This window comes from Saccopteryx bilineata, chromosome 5 (genome assembly GCF_036850765.1).
Source record: "Saccopteryx bilineata isolate mSacBil1 chromosome 5, mSacBil1_pri_phased_curated, whole genome shotgun sequence".
Taxonomy (NCBI): domain Eukaryota; kingdom Metazoa; phylum Chordata; class Mammalia; order Chiroptera; family Emballonuridae; genus Saccopteryx; species Saccopteryx bilineata.
Genome location: NC_089494.1, coordinates 205,598,266 through 205,611,878, shown reverse-complemented (window position 1 = coordinate 205,611,878; position 13,613 = coordinate 205,598,266). Strand labels below are relative to the sequence as shown.

Genomic DNA, 13,613 nt, shown 5'->3' with positions numbered 1-13,613 from the left:
AACTCCCTTCTTCCGCTTCCTCGGGCCAGAGAAGCGCATCACCCTCAGCTCCCTGCTTTCTCCCACACCCCACACCCCACACCCCACACCCACACCCCTCACCCAGCACATTGGCAAACACGCCAGCTCTCCACGAAAGAGTACATCCCATACACGGCTTCTCTGCTATTACTCTGGTTTCACCTGTTACCTTTGGCTTCGTTCTCACAGTAACCTTTGAACTTGTTTCACTGTTTCTGTACTTGTCTTTTTCACTATAATCTTGATATAGTAACTAGGGTGATCCTATTAAAATTGGAAGTTAGATCGTGTTGCTTTTCTCCTTAAACCCCACTCGTGGTTTCCAATGTCTTCTCTTCTCACAGTAACTCCTCACAGTGCCCTTTAAGGTGCTATTGAGTCCTCTTTAATTAGCCATCTGTCCTTTCCCGTGCTCACTCTGCTTTAGACATCACACCAGCTTGCCGTTTACTGGGTATTCCAGGCACACTGCTGCCACAAGGCCTTTGCGCTCTGTTCCCACAGAGATTATTTTTCTCCAGATAGATATATGCCTTGATCTTTCGCTTCATTTAAGGTTTGCCTGAGTGTCTTCCTGTTTAAAATTGCAATGTTCCACCCCCACCACACATTTCCTGTCCCTCTCCCATGACTTACTTTTCTTCTTAGCACTAGCTACTATTTGACATACTATATCTTTTACTTATATTTCTTGTTTGCCATCTCTTCTACTCACTGTATGTGCTCAGCACCTACAATAGTACCTTACACATAGTAGGCACTCAGCAAATATTGTTTGGCTGACTGGATGAATGGATGAGAGATGGGGCTAGAGAGTTGCTAAGTTCAAGGTTATAGAGGGCCTTGTATAATGTACTGTAAAGGTTGGAATTTTATTTTTAAGATGATAGAATACTAATGAAGGTTTCAGACATATGGGTAGAATGACCAGCTTTTCTTTTAGAAATTTCTCTGGTTTTTAAAAGATAATCCATAATATTAGAAATGAGGAGATTAGTTCAGAAGCTGTGAGGTTAATCCATGTGAGAGGATGAATACTTGAATTGGAGCACTGGTGGTGTCAGGATCAAGAGAAAGGTCAAGCTTAAGAAATATTTAGGGGATAAATCAACAGACTGAATGAGAGAAGGAGGAAGAAGGGAAGGAAAAGGAAAGATGACCCCCATATTTATAACTTGTTGACTAATTGTTAGCTGAGCCATGAACTGATATTGAGAATATAGGAGAATGAGGAAAAGCATCCCATCTGGAAGGGAAATAATGATTTCAGTTTGGGGCACATTGAATTTGAAGTGCCCACAGAAAAGTCAGGTGGATATTTCATAAGGACAGCTGGATGTAAGAGTATTAAGCTCAGAGGAGAAGATGAGGTTGGAGATATAATGTGAATATAATTATCATAGAGACAGTAGTACAGACTTTTAGAATGATTGAGCTCATCCTAAAAGAATGTGTGCAAAAAGAGTACAAGATGAAGGGTGGAATTTGGGGAACACAATCATCTAAGGGGGAGGTGAATGTAAGAGAGGAAGATTAGAGAGACACGATCAAGAGGTAAGAGGTGAGAAATGGGAAGTAGTTGATACTTAGTGAGCTTACTTTTTGAAGACTTTGAGGTTTGGTTGGGAGCTTGAGGAAAGTAATGAATGTTAACTGTCACTGAGGGGAGAAGGGGACCAACCAAGGTCAGGGTAAAGTATTTGTGAATGGTATTGAAGGCCCACAGGAACAGCAGGCCATGAACCTGTGGGGGTACCAAGCTGCATGGTAGAATGATTTTCTTAGCCAAGCTTACTAGCCAGGTATAAAAGAGATAAGGCAAATTGAAAAATAGATCCAGGTTTGAGATTCTGCCATATTAATGGACACAAAGAACAGAGGTACAGAAAGTGTTGGGCATTGAGGATGACATGGATAGAAAATGAAGCTAATGACTGCAAAGAAAAGAAGTGCTCGAGGATCTCTCTGAAGGATGTGAGACGAGTGGGAGTGACGATGAAAGGCCCAAGGCCAGGAGGCTCAGATCTAGAGTGGAAAGTTTCTGGTATAGAACAGTTTGGAGTGTGGATGGAACCTAAGGTTGACCATGACCGTGGGAAACTCAAGTAAAGCAGAGATGAAGAGTATTTGAATTAAGGTGGTTAAGAATGTGCAAGGATAGAATGTTAGACTAGTCTTTTCCATGGATGCTGAAGTTGTCCAGAATTAATTCTAGATATAGAGTAGAAAAGGACTGAGACCCAGGTGCTGAGTCTTTAGTAAGTGACTGAAGGGGTGATCAGCAATTTGGTGAATGACATAATTAGAGAGCATGAACTCTAAGGAGGATCCTTGTCTATCATGAAGAAATTAAGGTTGAACCAGATGACCCAACTCCAAGATCATGTTATTGTATTCCAGAGCATTTGGGTTTTTTACTTTAAGCAATAAAATAGAACATAGAATGATAGAACTATAAGAGGCTTTAGAATTCACTTACTTTTTTATTTTATACACAAAGAAACATTTTAATGGTTTAATCACTTGCTCAAAGACACAGAGCTAGTAAGTGGCATAGCAATGATGAGAACCTTAGTTTCTGACTAATGACCGAATGTAATTTCTACTCTACCATGTTGCTTTTATGTTTTCCTTTGTTTTCTCAGTGGCATGCATTGTTATTCAGATCTGCTGTGCTATGTTTTCATTAGTTCATGGCACAAGTTAATGACTCCTCATTGAACCCTAAACTAAAATATTATTATTTGTATTATTATTATTATTATTTTTGTGTGTGTGTGTGTGTGTGTGACAGAGACAGAGGGACAGATAGGGACAGACAGACAGGAAGGGAGAGAAATGAGAAATTCATCAATTCTTGACTGTGGTACCTCAGTTGTTCAATGACTGCTTTCTCTTATGTGCCTTGACTGGGGGGCTCCAGCATAGCAAGTGACCCTTTGCTCAAGCCAGCAACCTTGAGCTTCAAGCCAGCGACCTTTGGGCTCAAGCCAGCGGTCATGGGGTCATGTCTATGATCCCAAGCTCAAGCCAGCAACCCCACACTCAAGCTGATGAGCCTGCACTAAAGCCGGATGAGTCCACACTCAAGCCGATGACCACGACCTCAGGCTTTTGAACCTGGGTCCTCTGCGTCCCAGTCTGATGCTCTATCCACTGCGCCACCTCCTGGTCAGGCTGTATTATTATTATTAGTGGTTCATGTTGTGTGTTTATTTTTTACTCATGAATGGACTGGAAATAACCTAGTGTTAAGGGCAATTTTGATAGATAAATAGATGATAGATAGATAGATAGATAGATAGATGTGTATGTGCATGGATGAATGTTTCTATTCATTCTATAATCTATACAACAGATTCTCTATCCATATCCTATATCCATATAGAATAGCTAGAATACACTCTTAAGGATTTCTGGAGAATATATAGGTTTAAAAGACAATGCCAAAGGAACACTATATTATTACATGGGGTGGGGTTTTGGCTGCAAACCTCAATGCAGATAATAGTATTTATCTAATGAAATTGTGAGAATTAAATTATATGTATATACACACATATATACATACACATATGTACATATATACCTATATATATATATATACATATTTGTGTATGTGTACAGGTATGGGCAAAAGTAGACTTACAGTTTGAGTACATGAAACACAGGGTTTATTCTTGTATTGTCATTTTTTCTTCTCTCTTTCTCTCTCTTTTTTTTTTTTTATAACAGTATGGGAGATATTGAGACAGACTTCCACATGCACCCTGACTGGGATCCACCTGGCATCCCCCGTCTGGGGCCAGTGCTCAAATCAACTGAGCTATCCTCAGCACCTGAAGCTGATGTTCAGACCAACTAAGCTGTCCTTAGCACCTGGGGCCAACACTTGAACCAGTCAAGCCACTGGCTGTGAGAGGGAAAGAGAGAGAAGGGGGAAACGGAGGGGAAGAGAAGCAGATGGTCACTTTTCATGGGTGCCCTGAACGGGGCTCAAATCCAGGATATCCGCATGCTGAGCAGATGCTCTATCCACTGAGCCAACTGCCAGAGCCCATTTATTCTTGAATTGTATATTTTTCCATACAAACAGCTGTAAACCTATTTTTGCCCACCGCTGTACATATGTACACACAATATATGCTCAGCAGAGTATCTAGTTACTCTACATACTCAGTAAGTGTTAGCTATAACATCAGATTCTCATCGTTTTTATTGTTAGTTGGTTCTGCTAGAATAGATCCTAGGCAAATAATGCTGCCTAGCTCCCCTACCAGTCTTCACTGATGTCCCTTGCCCATGCAGCCACTTCCCAGTGCAAAACCTGGAGGGGCAGTAGGCTCGTGTGTTCCATGTAGCCCACGGCTCACATGGCTGTGCAAGGCTGCGTGTTTGGTAGCAAGAACTCCCTTTCTCTCCTCTCAGCACTCACATGCAAAATATTTGCTCTTCCTTTAGTTCCAAATCACCTTTCATGTTTGACCAGAAGTTCAGTAGATAGTCTCAAGATGGAGACCCCTCCACTGCTACTCGTGAATAAGGGATTTTATATTTATGAAATGAACTTTGAGGGCCAAATCCGAAAACCAGTCTTTATGTAATACAAAGAAAACTAATTTGGAGGCACATACTTTCTCTTGAAATCTCCCATTCTATCCCCCTTTCTCCCCTGCTCCCTGTTTCCATATGTTAGAATATAAACAGCACTTAGTTTTATCTCATTTTCTATATATATGAAATTCTTAGTACAAATTAGGCTAATGTCGTTTCTACATTTTAGTGTCTTAGTGGAAATTATACAAGTGTAGTTTTCTCTTGTGGTTCAGAGGGAACTTTTCTGAAACGTCATTAGCATTGTATAGTACGTGGAATTTTATAAAACCCCTTATCTTATGTTTATCCTTTATTAAGCAAATAGGAAGAATTTGGTAATTACCATTACTGTTGTATTTATCTGTTCTGTGGATTAAAATCTTAGTAAAATCTCAGTTCCATTTCTCATCCACTATTGTGAATATAGTTTATGAAATTATAATTCCACTGTGGGTACAATTTTTTAAATAGAAGCAGCCCCAAATAACAAGGAAACACTAACATACAAACACACTTTTTTTTTTTCAATCTAGCAGCTGAATTCTTTGTTGACTTTTGTTCTATGAACAAGTTATGATTTTTGGATTAATGCAGTATCTCCTGCTATTTTTGACACAAATCACTCATTGCCTGTTCTGCCACATCTCTAGACTTGAGGAAGTGCTAAGATATCTATCATATATCTATATTTCTATATGTGTCTATAAATATATATATGAAAAAACAAATCAGAGGATCCAATAGGAGAACCACTGGCTTCAAAGACCAATATAACCTATCTATTCCATAGTTTTAAAAACTCTTAGATAAATGGATCCTTCCCCATGGCAAATGGATGGTGAGTTAAAGTGACGACTTCCAGTAGTATATCCTGGGGTATCACATGGTAGCGCATTCCCTTGATAGTATCACATCTTGTTTGTAAACACAATTGCAAGTTTAGAAACCTTGAAAAACCATGTAAATCTTTACTGGAGCCCATGAATTCTACCCAGCTGTCCATAGCATGCATGGACCTCAGCAACACTGCTTCCTCTCCCAGCTTTGTCCTTCAGTCTGGGCCTTGCTACTCTGTGTCCCCTGTAAAAATGAGCCTCACACCTCAGCCCCCCTACTGACTGCCTCTGGCCTCTAGAGGAGATCTGGACGACCTGCCAGGTCTGTGGCCACCCCTCACCCCTGCCCAAGTCCAGAGATACTTCTTCCCTCACCCTCACTGCTTTTCTTATGTAACACTCAGAGGAAGCATTTCTAGTGAATAAAATTCTTCACTTCATTACATGTGAAAATATACAATTTTCAAGGAAATTACTTCCACAAGGGGGTTCATTTTATCTTTGAGAGAAGCTCATCTTGACAGAGAGAATCCTATTTGTTAGTTTATTCGGTTTATCCTGTCTATTGTTGTCACCCGTAGAAACTCATGGGATTTAGTGAATCCACGATGGCTCATGGTGTGATAAACCGTTGTGACTGTGTTTGCTGCCGCTGGTTTACACTGAGCTGCTTTTAAATGTGCAGGGAGAAGTGCTTCAAATAGCCGCCAACCAGTGCTGCCCTGACTGTGTGTCGACGACTCGAGGGTCTTGTCATCATGAGAAGAAAATCCATGCGGTAAGTGTTTCCTGGCCCAAGGTTGATTCTCTGTCTGTGGGTCATTGACAAGGAAAGCTGATGGCTAACGTTGTGTTGACAAGAGAGGTTTTTTTGTCCCTTTGACTGGGCTGGGCTGTAGAGGACCGGAAGTACATTTGACTTTCAGTGGGCGTTTGGGTTTCTTGAATAAGATTCAATCTGTCCTATTTATTCCATAGGCCTTGTGTAAATATTTGTAGATTGAATTTGTGTCTGCATAAAGAGTAGTCTGAGAATATTGATGCTGAAGAAGCTGTGATGCTAAATAACAAAAGTGCCAACCCTACAGTTTTTCATTTGATAGTTACAGACAGCCCAGAACGGGTAGGCAGAGCAGATAGCATTATTCCTGTGTCAGAGATGAAAGAGTTGCAATGCGAAGAGCTAAGGTACTTGCCCAGTGTCGTATTGCTAATAAGTGGTATAACCTGGCCTAGAACCCTAGTCTTCCTACTCCTCCCTCAGCACTCTTTCCCTTAGGGAAGAGTTTCTAAACTTGAGAACTATTGACATTTTAAGCTTTGTTGTAGGGCTATCCTGTGCATTGTATGGAATTTAGCAGCGTCCCTGACCTCTGCCCACTAGATGCTAGTACCAGCCTATAGGCTGAAAAGCACTCCAGTCCTAATAACCAGAAATGTCTGCAGGTGTGGCCACATTCCTCCAAAGGGGCAAAAGACTCAACTACTCCAGTTTAGAATCACAGTACTAGAAATCAATCCTTAAAATTCCTTTATTACACCGTCTTATTTCAGATCCTTTAGGATTAGTTTTGAGATACTAAATACTGATTATAAAGTACCATTGTAGGTTTATAATAGAAGTTATGAATGTGGAATGGATATAGTTCATCTTTACTCATACTTAAATGTTACCCAGAGGCAGCAAGTGAAGTTGAATGTTATAGAAGGAGGCTCATGGCTTTAATCCTCATCTTCCACCTGGTACAAAACTTTCTCCACATTTGTGTCTCTGCCCGTTCGGGAGAGAGCACAGGTTATCAGGTTTGATAACATCCACCCTTGGCTGCTATTCAGTGTGCATACCTAAAGCTCAGTGAGCACAATAGGCTTTCCCCGTGGGACAGGATCCTCTCACTTGGGCCACTGTCTCTTAATTACCTGAGGAAGCCACTCTTTCACTTCTGCACAATGTGTTGCTGAAAGGCACCCAGGCGGGATCTATGCTGGGAATGTCTTCATGCCACAGATCACCCTGTGCTGCTCATTCAGTCTGTGTGATGTCGGGCGATGTAAGCTTTGCACACCACAGAAGAGCATTGCCTATGAAACGGAAGGGACTTCAGGGCAGACTGCTGGGGGTGGAAATAATGCCAGTTCATAATGTTTGGAATAGGTCTGTGGTTCGGGGTCAAAAACACAAAGCTGAATCATTTCATTGAAGGAGCCCATAGGATCAAAGTAAGATCAGGAGCTGGAGACTACCAGACATCTCCAATGAGAGCTGGTACTAGGAACATGGGAAGTCAGAGTTCAACAAATCTTTGCATGGGCCACTCTAATGCCATTTATCATTTGCTCTCTCATGTTATATTTGTGCACGTGTGCAAATTTCCTCTCTGGATTTAGCAGTCCTGAGAACACGGACATTTGCTGTATCTTTAGACTGATCTTCCCTGCCTCCCGCCTGCCCTGGTGCTTAGCACTGAGCTTTCCCAGAACAGGTGCTCAATAAACATCGATGACTGGAGGACTCCAACCATAAGCAAATTTATTTTCGGACTTATCCATGTACTTATCCCAAAGATATATTATACTCTTTGACCAAGTGCCTATGTGATTGGGCAGTTCTAGGACCACTAGATGGGTTAGTTAGAAATCTGCTTACCCTGTTTTTTCTGGGAGAATTCACAGAAAGTCTTCCTCCTGTCTGCCTCCCTCACGTTTCACCCCTTCTGTAACACATCACGTGGCAAGCTCTAAACTGGGTAAGACCTTATCCATGTGTCATTTTCCCATATGCAACATTCAACATACACTCCCTCAGGAAATTTTATGACTGGATTTCTGGTACTTGATGTAACTGAGAAAAGAGCTGCATTTAGGCAATGATAGTTTTAAAAAAACCAACTCTTTGGTGGTCTACTTCTTCAAATAGCAGCAGAAGAATAATTTAAGTCAAGACAAAATCATCCAATTTCAGTCTCAATAATATTATATTAAAATGCTTTTGTTTCTGGTCTTCCAATTCGTCCGTACTCCCCTTTTTTTTACTTCCTCCGGATTCTTGCTAAGTCCTTATTTATATTATTTATTTTCTTGAGCGGGTTAAGTGCTTATCTGGGTTTGCTCTGAATCTCACCTTGCCACTTGCATCACGGTCGCTTCCCCTGGATCTCGCAGTGGTCCTCCTCCCCATCCCCGCTGCAGCTGCTTGGGCAGCAGTTTCCAGAGCTTGTTCCTCTCCTGCCGAACAGCGGTAATCCTTCCTAACCTCTGGCTTGCATCCATAAGGCAGGTTGTGGAGACTGTCCCAGTACCTGTGAAATAGCCTGGTGTTTCAGGAACTTTGGAACCGTGATCTGAAGTGAAAGCTTCCATTTAAGAGATTTAGAAGAGGCTGTAGGATAGAGTGAGTGTGGCAGGAGGGAAATCAGTGGAAATGTCCCAGAGACTAGGTTTGAAAAAAAAGGACAGTCAAGGACAGGAGAGCCCAGAGCAGCGGGAGGAGGCCATGCTTTAAGGAAACAGCCTTGCCTTGCTGTAGGACCTCCTTTGCCTGCAGGGTAGGCAGCATCTTATATAACTGGTATTCCAGCAAGTCAGGACAAGCCCCAACTCTTCCCCCAGAGTGGAGAAAACACTTGAGCCTGTTGGCTGATTTCAGGTTATTTGACAGTTTTACACGGGATTATTGCAGCCAGTATTTGGGGGACTGTTTTATCCATGACCTCCCTAAAGCTATCCCTTAAAATTAGCATTTGGATCTCTGCCCAGCCTTGCCAACCAGACAGGGAGAGAAGCCTGAAATATGTGTTCCTAAAGAGTGTTGGAATGCTTCCCCCTGTTCTTTCCCCCACAAATTCGCTTGTGAAAGGGAGGAGAAAGGACCATTAATCCCCTTTCTTTTCTTCTGCACTAACTTAATGCCAGCACCAGATAAGGTCATATCTGAGAAAATAATGCTTGAAGATTCATTAAAGAAGGAAGTGGCAGTTGGTAAGGTCCTGGTGCCTTCATGGGATTGAATAGAGGAGTGTGGAGGGTGAGGTCTGGTCGCTTTGCCTGTTTGTGAAGCTAAAAGGAGGATTAATCTATGTGTTGGGGAGAAGAAGTGAATATTGAATTCTGCAGCCTCGTGCTCCTCAACCTAGAGGATGTAATTATAATACGCACTGAACATTCCCAGATACTTAGTATTCTACCTTTATAACTTCATCACTTGAACAAATTATGTGAAGAAAAATTATTTTATTGTTCTGTCAGTAAGCCAGCTAAATACTTTATGACCTTATCTCTCCTCTGGACTTGTGTCGGCAGCCAAGCCGACTTGTTAGTTGGCTGTGTGGAAGAATCTATTTAAGATGTTGTCTGCAGCATGTACTGTTCACCCAGCATCAAAAGCTCATGTTTTCTAAAAGTCATTAATGAGATTAAGATGGCACAGCTAAACCCGGGTCTTGTAGGAGCATTGCATTGTGTAGCTAGCTATTAGTCTTTGATTTTACAAAGCTTTCTCTGCTGCTTTTTTTTATGAAAAAGTAGGCTTTTGTAAATAGGTAAAGAGAACACTGAAATTTTAGGTGAGAGAGGTGTCACTGACTTAGGGCTAGGAGTAGGAGATGAAAAGGGGAGAGAACTCATGTGACTTTTCCCTGAGTGAGAGGTGGGAGTAATTCATTTACTTTGTGCACTTTGCACCTGGGGTCACCATCTGGTGTGTATTCTATGGCTTTGACCTTAAGTGGTACAGTCTTCCTGCTGAATGTTCTGTTATTCTCATAATTCTTTAGCTTATTGTGAAGGGAGAACCCTCTGCTTAATTTAATGTTTCCTGAGTTAGATAATAGATTTACATCATTAGAGAGTTTGAAAGTATTGAAGAGATTAGCTAACACAGCTCTGACATTTTACAGATGAAACTTTTGGTGATTGACAGATTGTTATTATAATTAATTTTTGTGGTCTCTATCTGAAAAATGGTGTGATTGCAAACATTTAAGAAATGACAGTGTTTCTGAATAGTTAAAAACAAAAAACAAACAAAAAAAGCTCATAATGGAGTGAAATGTCAGAACATTGAGAAACAATCTCCTAATTTGTAATAAAATAAAGTAGTTCAAGATGTTTGGTATGCAGCCTTCAAGTGGTACTTAAGATATATAAATGATTCATTAGGTATTTTAAACAGTAATTTGCTCTCTGATGACAAAAGTAAATTTAGGTTTATTGATGAAAATGTGGGAAATAGAAAACTATACAAAGGCAGAGAAAAAAATCCACTAGTAACCCCCAAACTCTGAAAACCACTGTTCTTGTTCTTTTAGTTTTTTGGGGAGGGATTGGGAGTGGCAGTGGAGATGGACATGTTTTTCCATAGTTTTAATTATGCTATGTATACAGTTTATGTCTTGCTTTTTTTATATATATAAGATTATGTTGTGGCTAATTCCCTAGCATACTCTTGGAGAACATGATTTCCTACTATTAGGTGTTCGGTTAGCTTCCAGTGTTCAATAAACTATTTCTAATTTTGCTATAAAGAACAGTGAAATAAAATATCTTATACTAAACCATTTTGTGTCTCATTGATCATTTTTCATGTAACTTCTTAAAAGTGAAGTTAGTCAATCAAAGCATCTCAAGATTTTGAGTTTTGAAGCTGTGACATCTGTGGTTGTTATTAATCAATTTTAAGTTGTCTGTGTCTAATGATAAATCCGGTGGGAGCATCCCAGATAGACAGGCCCCTTCTGGCTGAGTCACTCCAGCTGCTGTAGGAAGGAGGCTTTGGGTGGGAGAATCTCACTCCACTGCAGCTTCGCCAACACTCTGAGTTTTAACTCTCCCCGTACTTGATTTTAAACAATATTATCTAATTTTTATTTTAATTAAGATTTCCTTGCAGTTAGGAAATTCATCAAAACCTGTCAATTTTTCTTTTATAATTTCTTTTGTTGCTTATGCTTAGGCCTTTCAAAGTATAAAGGTCAGTTGCCCCCTATTAACAAGTTGTGGGATTGCCCATTTAAGTGCTGTACTGAAGTTGAAATTTTGCATTTAACTATAGCAAAAGTAAAAAATGGACAGGAGAGGACATAGCCTCGGTGTGCACGTCCTATCCTACAGTCACAGCTGGCACATTGGTGTGAAAGGGGGCGGTGGGCCATGAACTCATGCAGCGGAAATGGACGAGAGAATGGAGCACCTTCCACCTGCCAGCCCCCTTGCTGTCTCTTTGATGAGCTGCCTCAAAACTGAGATTTAGAAAGGTTAAGTCATTCTCCCATAGTCCCCAAAGCAGGCAGGACTGAGCGGGGCTCTGAGAATCTACCAACATCCAAGGAAATCCTTGGTTCTGATTCAGTGCATTGCTTGCATTACTGCCCCCGTGCTCCCCGTGTGGCCCCTAGAGGAAAGTACTCTTCATGACAGGTGAGGACTTGGAGCCCAAATAATTAAGCTACTGTGACTACCTATTATTCTCATTGCTACAGTAATAATAGCACAAATTATTAGTAATTACAAACGTCAGATGTGGCGTGCTTGCAACCTGGCAGCAACTTGCAGAAGACAGAGGTACTGACACGAGTTCTTTTGTGTTTGAGAGAGATGAATAATTATTCTGTATGCTGGCTTGTGGAGAAGCGAGAGGACTTTATTTTCTGTGCTTCTCAGTGACACAGTTGCAATCCTAGGTTATATTAGATGAGTGAACACCTGGAATGTGTGATGTTTTTAATAGAATTCTGTAATGACTTGTGCTGAATCAGATATCATATGCTACATTTCACAGAGGCAGAGGAAGGCAGGTTCCAATATGTGAGAAAATGTTGCAGGAGGACAACTTCATTCATTAAGCTAAATATTTGTCCCTATATCTTGTGAAAGACCACCATTACTTAATTCTATCATTGAGAACATAACATTTTGACAGGTAACTTCCCTAAGCAATCAACCTATTTGTAGCTTTTTCGTTCACCCCCTCTTAAGCCTGTATCACATCTGAGAGTGGCTCATATAGATACTTTTGGTGCTCAGTAAATCATTTGGCAACTCAAAACAGGGATGTCTAGACTACCGATGTGATGCTAGCTTTGGGAATGTTATATTCCAGTCTAAAGTATATTAGGAACATTCTCAGGGTGTAGATGGGCACCCTCACAGGAAATGAGTTGGCTCTGCAGTTTGTGTGAGAACTGGATAAAGCAGTGCCTCCTGCTGACTCTCACGCTTTCCCAGGACCATGAGCTCATTGGAACCAAGGAGAGAGGGGGGCGGGGAGGGAGGGAGAGAGGGAGGGTAGGTTAAAGGGGAGTGAGAAGATGAATGAATGTGGGACATAATCAGGGTAAAAAATAAAGGCAAAAAAAAAAAAGGAAGAAAGAAATATACAGAGTGTGAGTTATTGGCAACAATATGATCATTATAAAATTTAAGTAGATGTATGTGTGTGCATTTTATTTTGGGCTTTATAGAATTGTTTAAATGATGGGATTTGGGATAATTTTTGTTTTCTTCTTGTGCTTTCCTGAAATTTACAAAGCTACATGTTAAGGATAATAAAAAGAAAATAAAAGCTAGTTTTTGGACTTGGAACATTGCTAAGCATGGTCTCAATCTTGCAAGCCTAGAGCCTCATCTGTCTTTCCTGAGCTCCATCCTTTGTGTAAGAAGGTTGGTTTGTATTTGGACAAGTGAAAGCCTGTATTCTGCCAATAACCTTCTTTTTCTTTTTTTCCCCCTAACATCCAGCATGGGACAGAGTGGGCCTCTTCCCTGTGTAGTGTGTGCTCCTGCACTCATGGGGAAGTCCGATGCACCCCCCAACCATGTCCACTGCTGTTGTGTGGACACCAGGAGCTGGAATTCATCCCCGAAGGAAGCTGCTGCCCCATCTGTGTAGGCCGTGGGAGTGAGTATGACCTTGTAGAAAGAGACCCTCTTTGCCTTTGAGGTTCATCTGGTGAGATCCCAACTCTTCTCTTTCATGTTTAATGTGGTTCAAAGATCCCCAACCCTGTTTCTTATTGGAGCAAGATTTAGCCTTGCACTTGGCAGGAAGGGATGTTGCAGAGAGTGAGGTTGGAACAGATCTTTAAGTTCCAAACTTGGGAATCTGCAAGTTTCTGATTTATATATTTTGCCGTGGCCAGATGCATGCCTCTGCATTCATAGCTC

At 41.0% G+C, this 13,613-nt stretch overlaps 1 protein-coding gene across 2 annotated transcripts in view; it reads left to right on the top strand.

The window, feature by feature from the left end:
• The window catches only part of FRAS1 (Fraser extracellular matrix complex subunit 1), a 514,100-nt gene that overhangs the window by 194,153 nt on the left and 306,334 nt on the right, over positions 1 to 13,613 (top strand). For both annotated transcript variants that reach the window (XM_066279180.1, XM_066279181.1), the window contains 2 exons: positions 6,139 to 6,231; positions 13,188 to 13,347. In XM_066279180.1, the coding sequence (XP_066135277.1) occupies positions 6,139 to 6,231; positions 13,188 to 13,347 (253 nt within the window). The remainder of the gene's footprint in view (positions 1 to 6,138; positions 6,232 to 13,187; positions 13,348 to 13,613) is intronic.